At 39.0% G+C, this 12,455-nt stretch overlaps 1 protein-coding gene across 3 annotated transcripts in view; it reads left to right on the top strand.

Moving 5' to 3' along the window:
- Window positions 1-2,824: 2,824 nt before the first annotated feature.
- TTC6 (tetratricopeptide repeat domain 6) overlaps window positions 2,825-12,455 on the top strand; it is a 65,222-nt gene continuing 55,591 nt past the window's right edge. The window contains exons 1-3 of one of the 3 annotated variants that reach the window (XM_086613771.1): window positions 2,825-3,637; window positions 10,579-10,647; window positions 11,465-11,545. In XM_086613771.1, the coding sequence (XP_086469897.1) occupies window positions 2,825-3,637; window positions 10,579-10,647; window positions 11,465-11,545 (963 nt within the window). Of the gene's footprint in view, window positions 3,638-10,575; window positions 10,648-11,464; window positions 11,555-12,455 lie in introns of all 3 variants that reach the window. The other 2 variants (XM_086613773.1, XM_086613772.1) reach the window with 2 other exon arrangements.

Raw genomic sequence — 12,455 nt, forward strand, 5'->3', positions numbered from 1 at the left:
ATGTAACACTTCATTCCCGTTCTGAACTGCTCTAATGGCCCGGACAGCTCATAGGAATCCTTCAGCACGGATTAGCTCCTTCATATTCCACCTTCTGCTCCTCCAGCTACTCTGGGATTCCTGCTAGAGAGAGAGGGAGAAGAAAATTAGACACCGAATAGATAGGCTTTCTAGAGTGTATTACAGGGCTTTAATCAATTATCTTGCTATCAGAAGAAGAAAACCTGCTATTAATTGGGATGTAAAGTGACTGGCTAATGAGTTTTTCATCTTCATCGATAAATGTTTAGTTGCATTAGCAAACTAAAAGTTGGCCATGTAGCCCAGTGTAAGAAGCATTGTTTGCAAGAAGTACACTGGCTACCCCCTTGAACTCCAGGAATACAAATGGATGGGGAAAAAAAGCTACAAAGCTGTAGCTGAAAGCTACAAAGAATGGAGAGGATAATAGAACACATTTGCCTGTTAGATCAGTGGAGCCTTTCAATCAGCTGAGTGTCATATTTGAATCCAATACATGCAGTTAGTGTCTACAGTTCCTTGCTATCACATGGGTGTTTGAGGACCCAAACTGAAGAAAAAAACCCCTTTATTTTTACCCACCATAGGAGACTTAAGTGGATTACAAGCATAATTTTGTGAAGTGTTGCAGTCCAGAGATTCACGGAAATTGCAGTGCTTTGAGTTCAGATTATACGTGGGAAACATCTGCTTGCCTCGCCCCCCCGCCGCCCCCTCTTCCCCCTTGCCCTTACAGCTATAAGCTGCTTTGCTTTGCCTGTGTTCTAGACAACTAGCCTTCTTGGGAACCTGGTCAATGTGACTTTATAGGTTTCTGCCATAGTTATGACCATCTTGACAGATTCACTTTTGACTTTTCACATTTTCTTTTAATTCGTATGTACATTTTTGTCTTTCTTTCCTAAAGTTTGATGATTTTTGGCACATGTTGTCATCCCTATATTTGTTAAACACTGCAATGGTCATATATTTTCTTGGTCCACTTATACTTCATACTTCCTGTGTGAAAAGAACTACTGTTAAAATTTAACTTTCACTAGACAACTGTCAAATATATTTGATACCTCTGTTCTCTGAAGGACAGGCTAGTAAAACTGCAAGGCACGGGGTCAGGATTCCTCCCAGAGAACTGGTTTCAGAGTTGTTGCTCATGTTAATACTGCAAAGCTGGTTGGTTTATGGAGTTTGAGACGGAGTCTATCCTATTGCAGGCAATCTTTAGTACTGTAAATAAAATCCTGATGACAGAAACTTTATTGATGATGATAAATGAGACAAACACACCTGAGTTGGGCTTTCATCTGCAGGCTGACTCTTTGACAATTAGGAAAGTTAGTTTGATAGGAAAAATGCATCCGTAATTGCATTTAGGAAGCGGTTGCGTTGCATGCTACACAAATCTCCAGCAATGCCATTCATACGTTTAGTTTTCAGGGCAAAACTTTAAAAGAGCCTGTGACTGACAGCAGAACAGGGTCGCCGTACGCAGATGAGAAACGAGGCTACAACGGTACAAACAACCTCGCCCATCCCGTGGCCTTCAGAAACCCGTGATTCAGCTTGAGCGTTTCTAATGACGGCTCCAGATGACGTTGAAACTTGCTGACCTTCAGATATAAGCTGACTCAAGGGAGTAAATTCTCGCCAGAGGAAGACTTCACACCTCCGTTTCCCACAAGGACGGACAGCGGGAACATCGCGGGTCCCGCCTGCGCCCCAGGGGAGATCCAGCCCGGCGTGGCCCCTGGCGGGCCCTCCCCGCCGGCAGGGGGCGCTCGCGAGGGGTGGCAGCCAGCGCTGCCGCTCTCTCCGCTAGCGGGAGCCTCGTTGCTTGGTTACGGAGCGCGTCCTTCCCGGCCTGCCGGCTCCAGAGGCAGCGGCGGCGGCTCTTCCTGGGACTGCGGGCCCGGCTCGTCGTCCCCAGGGCTGCTAGCGCCGTGCGGGAGGAGACCAGCGGCCCTCCTGCGTGGGGCCCGTGTCGGTGCGTGGCGGGAGTGCTGCCCCGCGCCATGCCGTGCCTTCGTGCCGGCGGCCCGGCCGTGGGCTATCAGCTGCCAGGCTGCGAGGCCCTTTTCTGAGGGGAGGGAGGCCCTTTGCCTGCTCGAGAGGGAGAAAGGGCTTGGAGAGGTCACTGTTTTTTTGTAAGTGCTTTTTGTGATTGCTTCGGGAAAGCATTTATCCTTTCTCAAGTGTGGGTTTTTTTTCTTTTTTTTTTTTTTCTTTCTCTAGGGAGCTTCTGTCCAACTCCCGGTTAATGCTCCCGAAGACAGAAATGGTTCTGTTGTTTCCTCAGGTAAAATGGTAAAATGCTAATAGCCATTGCTGGTGCTTAATTATGTATGTGCAGAACAATCTTGTTAAAATCAATGGGACCCTTAGCAAAATGAAGTAGTCTTTGCAAGATTGGGTTCTGCGTCGCTATATAAAATACAAAAACTCATTTCTGTTTGAATTTACAGGCTGCATACAGTAGGAGAAAATTGCTAGAAAACATGACCGCTTTGGACTGAGTTATGTGGAAGAGCTGAATGTGATTAAGGAACGTGAGACTATATGCAGGGAATCTCAGTGGGATAGTCTGAAGATCAAACAAGCAATAGTTGCTGCTCCTAGAAACGTGAGCATTTAGCCCTTATTGGAAGATTTAACACCAGATCAATCACATCAGTTAAGAACATTATCCTCTCCAGAGGTCAAAGAGTCCACATAAGCCTGTCATGAATATAAATAAAAATATTCCTAATTAATTCCTTGGGTGTTCTGAAGTTCACAGAAAGTAAGGATATCTTCTGAAGTAAGAGACATGAAAAAACAAACTCCTGATCTCAGGGTGATGGCTCAAAGAAATAAATCTGTGGAAGAAGATGGTGCTGACAAAAATCAGAGAAGTTGCTCCGAAAAAGTTCACAGAGAAAATGCCACTTGTGGTCATGAAAGCACAGTTGTAAAACTGCCAGTAATAGCATCTTTTGCAGGTACTACTAAAAAAATTGTAATGGTCAAGCACCCAGCACCACTTCAGAAGCCAAGTTACTCCAGGTCTAATTTTCATATTAAAAGCTCCCCTATCTCATTAGAAAAGACAAAAACTGTTAGTAAAGCAAAGAATAGAGTGCGTATGCTACAGACGGATTCCCAGAATTTAAAAAGAGATAAAACTGAAGAAATGGATACTGTGATGAAAGATAGTGATGAAATTAGCTCTACAGATTCTGATACAAGTAAAAACATTTCAGGAAAGGGGAAAATAACCAGGGAAAGCTGTAAGGAGAGAAGCAGAGTCATTTCAAAAGCAAAGCAAAAAGATTTAGATGTTGAATTGAGAAGAGTGCTGAGAAAAGGAAGCAAGCAGCCAAGTGTGAGGTCTGCTCGAGAACAGTTGGAAGAGGCAAGAGATGTGACTAGACCAGACACTTCAAAAATATACAAGAAGAACTTCCAGCAGAGCAAACCTGAAGAGCCTACTTCCACACCAGCATTGCCTGTGAAAGTGGTTGCAAGGTCTATTGATGAAATAATTGCTTCCCTGCAGTCTACTTCTCCATCTCCCTCAGACCAGACGATCAAAGAACTCCTGGAGAGTGTTCTTGGCCAGAACTACAACATAAAAATGGAAGTAGGTGAACCAGAACAAGAGCAATATTTTTCTCTTGGGTAAATATTACTTTTATAAGAGTTGTATATTTTTTTTTTCCAGCTCCTACAATGTGTTATAACACAGAAGCCAGACAAAACAAATACATAAAGACACTAATGTATCATAGAATATTCTTCACTGCTTCTTCTGCCAGTCTTTTTGATGTCCCTTAAAAATGAAAATGAGCCAGTATCAAAATGCACTAAAACATAAGCTCTTTTGGGCTGTTATTTTTATTATATTGCTTATAGTTTAATACACCTTTTTCTTTACTCTCCTTTCTCTTTTTTAAGATGACATATTCCAGTCTGACAGATGAAAAAAAAATGCATTAAATGCATTTGGAATATTGTTGGAAGTATTGCTTCTTTTAGTTATTGTTTGTCTTGTGAACGAATCCTTTATTGCCACAGTTAGGTAGATTGTGTAAGCAGCTGTAAGAGAGTTCCTTCAATTAATTGCAGCAGGAGATATCAGTAATGCTAGGCATCGGGTAGATGCTACAGAAAACTTTCCTAGATGTTCACCAGAGGTTTGCTGATTCATTTGTTAACTAGACTAGTAACTTACTATCAGATGGTTCTTTGTCCGCTCTTAGCAAGACTGATAGTTTTGTGCTAGTTCCAAGGGGGCTGAAACTTAGGTCACAAAAATCACTGCCACACTTAGTATTCATGCTGGCACTTGTTAGGGATGCCATGGAACGAATAGACCTGTGGAGGGTGAAATACTCCTTTTCAGCAGCGACTGCCTCTGCAAGGAAGTATGGAAGACTGACAAAAAGCATATGAAACTATGTTTCAGGAGATGGTAAAGAACATTGTTTCCCACAACTGTCGACATGTTACATTTTATGATCATAGAGTATCTCTCATAGAATGTCGATGTGGCACCTTACATTCCCTTAATGTGAGATTGACTGTGTTCTGATTAAATACAAAAGTTGGAAGAAAAAAGAATCCTGAACTGAGTTAATTTAAATGTGTAAGTCCTTGAGCACCAGTAGCCTGAAACTGAATTTCCAATAGATTTGTGTCCTCTAATTTGATTTTCTTCTGTTCTGTTCTTCTGAGAGCTGTTTGTGTGGTTGAGGCGTTCAGAGTGTCTCCCACTCTCTGTATATTTTCTGGTGTATTTCAATTGGGATTGAAATCAGAGAAGACTTTCCTCACTGTGTCAGCATTGAGATGATCCCTCTTCATTGCTTGACTTGTATTTTAGGAATGTAATAACTTGGGACTGTTCTCTTTCATTGAAATTTGCCAGCTAGTTGCAAAAATGCTACAGGGCAAATGAGGAGTGGACTAAAGAAGGTCCCGGATCTGAAAAAACGTGTCTTGTTCAACTTACTGAAAATAATTATTAGTGATGAGTAAAGTGCTGCCTTATGTGCTTTTTCCTACTCTTTTATACATCTGGCTTATGTTCTAGGTAAGATTTTGAGTTTGGCCTCCTGCGAGTTCTGATGTTCTTAATTGGAATTGAACAGAACTGATTTTCTGTTGTTTGTAGTGGGAACTACTGGGCTCTGAGCTTTGAAAATCTGACCTCGGGAGTACTGTGTTGTTTAATTCTTTATTTCTAAAGCTTACATCAATCAGGTTCAAAGTAAAATGAAAATTTGAACTTGGTAATGACTTCTGGTCAAGTTGTTTGTTGTTTAATTTTTTTAGGTATGGACATATTAGTGAGGATAAATGACATCCTTTCTGATTACTTTTTTTTTGAAATCAAAGACCTTTGCAGCAAGTGTCTATTGAACTTAACTGACCTTATAAATAGGATGAAGATTTTAGCAATTCGTTATTATTATTATACATGATTTATTTACTTTACACTGAGCTTCAAGGCTTTCCTTCTCTAATGAAGTAAGAAATGTGTTCTTTTACATGAAACAGAAATACCTAGAAAAAGGGCAGAACTACTAAAATGAAAACCAGCTTTCAGAATTAAATGTGTTTTTCATTTCTTGCAAAAAAAATATTCTATTCTCTTTATCTTATTCTTGATCTTGCATTAATGACTAGTTAGGATTGATAGCTTGTGATATTACTGTGGAGGCTGAGTGCTGTTTTTCCCTCCACATCGAAAAAAGCATTATCTGGGGAATGGAATGCCAGCTTGGTGGGACATTAGTACTTAGCCCCACTTCCTTTGAGGAAAATCAGTTGTGAATAATAATTCCTACTATGTTTTCTGTTAAAAAGTAGAATTTTTATTATAAGAATAATATAATTTCCAATGCGTGGAGTAACTTTGTTGCCTTGAGGCTTGTCACTACCTCTGAAGTATGTTGAGTTATTAAGGTATATGCTGAATTTAGTATCTATAGGAGGGTGTTTATATTCCTTTCAGAAATGCATTTTCTTGATATCCAGCTTGAGGTTCAGCTTTCTTGGTGAGAAACCTGCAGCTCATCTTTAGTTAGTTACTATTTTCAGAAGATCAGTTCTTTGATACCTCGGATGAGTTTGTGAGGGCGATAACTAAATGAACATTTTTGTTCTCAAAAAATAACATCAAATTTGAATGCTTCTATTAAATAAAGACTGTACAATGCACCATAACAGCAGCAAGGCAACATAAAGTATACTTGAGTTTTAAAAAAAACATCTCTAGCTCTTGTCAGCTAATCTCAATAGTGAGGCCTTGAGAAGATTTTCTATGTAATGCATTAATTCTCAAAGGTGGTTTGATGGAGGCTGATTATTGTTAAAATTCAAGAAGAGATAGACTTGTATTTGCTCTATATCTATAAGCAAATCAAACAAATATTTGCTCATAAATTTACAGTATCTCACTTTTTGTTCAGAGAACCATAGAATGGTTTGGGTTGGAAGGGACCTCAAAGATCATCTAGTTCCAACCCCCCCTGCCATGGGCAGGGACACCCTCCACTACACCAGGTTGCCCAATGCCTCATCCAACCTGGCCTTGAACACTTCCAGGGATGGGGCATCCACAAGTTCTCTGGGCAACCTGTTCCAGTGCCTCACCACTCTCAGAGTGAAAAATTTCTTCCTTATATCTAATCTAAATCTCCCCTCTTTCAGTTTAAAGCCATTGCCCCTTGTCCTGTCACTATATACCCTTGTAAAAAGTCCCTCTCCAGCTTTCCTGTAGTCCCCCTTTAAGTACTGGAAGGCTGCTGTAAGATCACCCCGGAGCCTTCTCTTCTGCAGGCTGAACAGCCCCAATTCTCTCAGCCTGTCTTCATAGCAGAGGTGTTCCAGCCCTTGGATCATCTTCGTGGCCCTCCTCTGGACTCACTCCAGCAGCTCCATGTCCTTCTTGTGTTGGGGACTCCAGAGCTGAACACAGTATTCCAGGTGGGGTCTCACGAGAGCGGAGTAGAGGGGCAGAATCCCCTCCCTCGACCTGCTGGCCACACTTCTTTGGATACAGCCGAGGATACAGCTGGCTTTCCTCCGGGCTGCTCTCAATCCATTCTCTGCCCAGCCTGTACTTGTGCTTGGGATTGCCCCAACCCACGTACAGGACCTTGCACTTGGCCCTGTTGAACTTCATGAGGTTTGCGCAGCCCACCTCTCCAGCCTGTCAAGGTCCCTCTGGATGACATCCTTTCCTTCCAGCATGTTGAGCACATCACATAGCTTAGTGTTGTCAGCAAACTTGCTGAGGGTGCACTCGATCCCACTGTCCGTGTCACCGACAAAGATGTTAAACAGCGCTGGTCCCAATACTGACCCCTGAGGAACACCACTCGTCAGTGGTCTCCACTTGGACATCCAGCCGTTGACCGCAACACTTTGAGTGTGGCCATCTAGCCAATTCCTTATCCACCAAGTAGTCCATCTGTTAAATCCATGTTTCTCCAATTTAGAGACAAGGATGTTGTGTGGGACAGTGTCAAATGCTTTGGACAAGTCCAGATAGATGGTGTCAGTTGCTCTTCCCTTATTCATCAAGGCTCTAACCCTGTCATAGGCCACCAAATTAGTCAGGCAGGTTTTGCCCTTAGTGAAGCCATGTTGGCTGTCACCAATCACCTCCTTTTCTTCCATGTGCCTTAGCATAGTTTCCAAGAGAATCTACTCTATGATCTTGCCAGGCACAGAGGTGAGACTGACTGGCCTGTAGTTCCCTGGGTCTTTCTTTTTTCCCTTTTTAAAGATAGAGGCTATGTTTCCCCTTTTCCAGTCGGTGAGAAGTTCATTGGACTGCCACAACTTCTGAAATACGATGGATAATGGTTTATCAACTTCATCCACCAGTTCCCTCAGGACCTGCAGATGCATCTCATCAGGTCCCATGGACTTGTGAACCTACAGGTTCCTCAGATGATCTTGAAGCTGATCGTCTCCTACAGTGGGCGGTTCTTCATTCTCCCAGTCCCTGCCTTTGCCTTCTGTGACATTTTGTTTTTAATAATTACCTCTAAATATCTTACTGCGACAAATTGTTTTTAATCAGATAGATTGTAATCTCCCAGAGTTTCAAGCTTTGTCAAAGGGGTACAGGGTGATTAGCTCTGCTTGCATATAAATTATTTTTATAAATTCACCATGTTAAAAGAATGTTTTAAAATATTTGTATGTTGCACATCTAGATTGACTTTGTTTTGTCATTCATCAGGGTCTTTTCTGCACTGGTGATAGAGACTTTTCGTGTCAAAACGGAGAGGAAAATAATTTATTTTAATAGCATGTACCTATCGAATGAGGAAGCAAATAAATACTAGATGAAAATATTTAAGAAAGATAAATTTAGAGGTAATTATAAAAAAAACCCAAATGACAAAAAAACTACTTTTCTGTATGTCAGGACTCACAATGAATCTTTTTAGCTACAAATGGTACCACAGACATACCAAAATGACTAAAAATATTAAAATGGTTTCTAATGAATTATGAAGGTGTTCAGGTACCTAAATAGTTTTCTACACTAGCAGGAGGAAGGCTATGGCTAATAAAGCTGTTTTTTAAAGGTGCAGTAGAAGTTTCTGTCACAAGGTTAAAATACCAGTGCAGGAAATAGCTTCCTCAAGAATGGGCAGAACACTCAAGAACAGATTCCTACAGGAATTAAGAGTTGCCACAGTTCTCAACACATTTATTTCCCAAAGTTAGATCACACTTATTTGGCCTTGTTTTTGTTAATGCAAACATATAAACCATAGTACATATACGCACAGTCCACATCATTTTATTCAAATAACACAATGGCATTGTGCCTGTGATTCTCCCATGGGGAGTGGACAAAAGAGAAAACACCACACCCAACAAAGGAAAGCAATCACACAATATGTATAGGTGTCTAAAATGAAATTAAGTTAATATTTGCTCATATAATTCTGTTGATTTTGACAGAACAGGAAAATTAATATGTAAAGTTGTAATTTACATATTATGTCATAGTTTAGAAATGCAAGTTGATCCAGTCTGGTTGAATGAAAGGATTTGTGAAAATTTCTCTTTGATTCCATGAACTGGATAATAAATTGCATGGAGAAAGAATTACAGTCAGCTAAGATGGACGGTAATAATTAATAGTCCATGGTAATCACCATATGCACATGTTAAAAAGGAAAGGAAATTTAGTTGGTATAGCTTGAGAAGATAATGTTGAGTCTGTTCCTTTTGGTCTGAGCTGTTACTACATTCCTTTAGTTCCTTGCCCTCATGGTGATGAAAAAATATGTAATATGATTTTTTTTTTCTTAAGTCGTCTTTTCTGTCAGAGGTAGATAAATTACTAAGGCTTTGGTTAAAAGAAAAATGCCAACATGTGTAATATTCTGCAAGGCCATAGCATTTTATTGCTTTATAGTTTAAATTTTTGGGGTAGTACATGCATCTATCACTTTTTGCTGGCCTGCAAGACTATTCCTTTTTTTCACTTTTTGTAATATACAAGAAGAACAATGTTACAGTTCAGAATATGCTTCTTATGTGGTATTAAAATTAAATGTAGTATTACATAAAAAAATCCTAGGCATTAAGAAAATTTATATTTTTTTTTGCTAGGTGGACAATGCACTCAATGGAATAAAAATTCTACTGTATGGAAGATTCTTACATTAAAAGAGCAAATGGACACTTTCAGTGCCAGCAAAGGATTTTTTTCTTGAAGTGACAGACTCTTTCTGACACACACGCAGCTCATAGCTTTAATGCATTAGGGTTGCATAAATGCATCTATTTATGGCTGTGAAATATTTTCCTCAGAAATATGTAACATTTCTGTAGCAGTTTTGAAGAACTGTATTCTAAATGAAATGTGGTTTGGATGTGTTCCTTCTGTTTCTTACTGTTACCTTTAAAACTTGGTTCCTCAAGCCGGTATATGGCAGAAAGGGTAAAGTACGTGTGTGCTGAATTACGTACATGTGTGCTAACCAGGTGCTTAGAAAGCACACTGTCCTTAAAACTACCACCTGTTTTGAGAGTGGTTGCTGGGTTTTATTTCTTTTTTTTTTTTTTTTTCATATGGGTATACTGTAACCAAAAGGGGACTTGTTGAACTGTTCCTTTGACAAGAAAGAATTGTATGTTTGAGAACTGAGAACAACTTTAAATTTTGTAGTAGCTTTTCTGCTAGTGAAGCAATTATAATTTTCCATTGTGGAGAAAACAATTAACTAAAAATTGCACCCAGCTTTTAAACTTCTCTACTATACGCAGTTCCATGGAGGAGTTATTTGCAATAAAGAGTTAAGCCTGTGTGTCAATGTTTGCAAAAGATGAGCCTAAGATCATTTGTCTCTGAATGTACTTATTGCTTTCAAACTAATTTGTGTAACTGTCCTGGTTTTAGCTGGGACAGGATTAGCTCTTCTTTTTAGCAGCTAGAACTTTAATTTATGCATATATATTGTTTTGATGTTGTTTTGCTATGTAATAATTTTTTTTTAAGCATTCCTGTTTGACACTAGTTTTCTTCTCTTGCTTATACAGCAGGCACCAATTGAACAGGAGGAAATAAAAACTGAATCTCAAGTGCTGCCAAGTTTTCACCAAGCAAGCCTGGTAACATTCTGCAGTATCTAGGAATGTTAAAATATAATAAGTTAATAGTACTTCTATTTGCTTGCAAAGTTGTTAAGATAGGTAGTTCATGTTTTAAACTGATAAAACTGGGAAGGAAATGAAATAGTCCTTGGTAACTTTTGGTGCTTCATAAATTATTAATATACCTTTATTTTTCTCTCTTTCATTTTTGTGTCTCTTGTTCATTCCCTTTCTTGTGGGGTTTGATTCTCCAACTGCTGGATATAAACAATTTCACTTTTATTAAGTAGCATGCTGATTAAAGCAATGGAATCATAAGACATTTCATCTATATTCATATAATAGTGCCCATCATTCTATGCCTTTCATTGAAACTATTTTTAAAATTTAAATATTTAAACTTAGGTATGGATGGGGGGTGCTTAATGTTTAGAGGTATTAACCATTTATTTGCTTTAAAGGATCATAGATCTTGATACAGACTTCTGATGTCTGTTTCTTCTTGCATTTTAAAAGTGCAATTTGTAGAAGAAACAGACCAGATCTTTGATAAGAAATGTCTATTAATATTTTTATTTAGTGTTAATCATTGTAGGTCCTTTGTCTATTACTATATTTATTTTTGTAAATCCAGTTAGATGTTGAGGAAATTTTTGGCTTAAGATAAAATTGATAAAATGTTCTAGGTGCTTTATAAAATGCATGGATGATGAAAAAATAGTTGCATACAATAAATATTGTACTGAAGTACCTGTCAGGGAGCACAAAAGTGTTTTAAAAAAATTGTACATTCGCCTCTTACATTTATTTATTTATTTCCTCTTTCCCTCAGAAGACACCAGTAGTTCAGAAAGAATCCCAAGCAGCAGAAAATGAATCTCGGCCTAAAGATGAGCTGTTAACATATAAAAAGCAGGTGAACCAGGTAAGCAGGTTTATTACTATCGTGAGATAGTATTAGTTTTCCCATGCTTAAGGTTTTGATGCTTTAGAGCATCCAGAGATCTGCAAGCTGTTTCCTTACCACCTGCCCTTTAAAAGAAGATTTTCTATAAAACAGGTCTTCATACTGGTCTTGCAGCTTAAGGTTAGAGGAAAAAACAAATTAAGGTTCATTCGGTCAGATGTTGGGTTAGGCTTTTCTTTATGAGATTGGAAAGAAGATTACAAATGAAACAATGTATGTATAGAATCCTAATCTACATTTAAGAAGTGGATGCTTTCCTGGAAAATGGCACAACGCTCAATATCCTTTTGGTTTTGCAATATTTCACACATGACAAAAAACTCATTGGGATATCAACTCTATAAAGCTTAGATTTTTAGTAGAGAAGTGGTATCAAGTTTATAGAGACAGCACCACAGAGAACAATTTTGTTTCTAAGACCAAATTATGTCTTTTCCCATATGTTGTCAGTTCCTAGCGTTCTGGTATTTCAAAGATATAACCACATACTAAAATAAACCCCAAACCTGGTTCCTTCTGCAGCTTCCATGTGAATGATTACTTTGCCTTAAAGTTACTATATATACTTATTGTAAAATAGAGTAACACTATGTATTATGTTTACAATGGTATAATGAGAAGGACAACCAAGAATAGGATATGTTTCCACTAGGCAGTGTTATGTGCAGAGATACCAGATAGCCTTGGATTAAACTTAAATAAATGAGACTAACATAAGGTTGGATAAGCTACATGGGAAGACAGATACAGGTGTTGAAAAGAAGGAGATAAAGAGACCAAAATGAAAAGAGGATGAGACAGACACATGTGGGATGCTTGTTGATGGCCCAGTATTTGCGAGTATGTTGTTTCAAGGTCT

The sequence above is a fragment of the Tauraco erythrolophus genome, chromosome 6 (genome assembly GCF_009769465.1).
Source record: "Tauraco erythrolophus isolate bTauEry1 chromosome 6, bTauEry1.pri, whole genome shotgun sequence".
NCBI classification, from domain to species: domain Eukaryota; kingdom Metazoa; phylum Chordata; class Aves; order Musophagiformes; family Musophagidae; genus Tauraco; species Tauraco erythrolophus.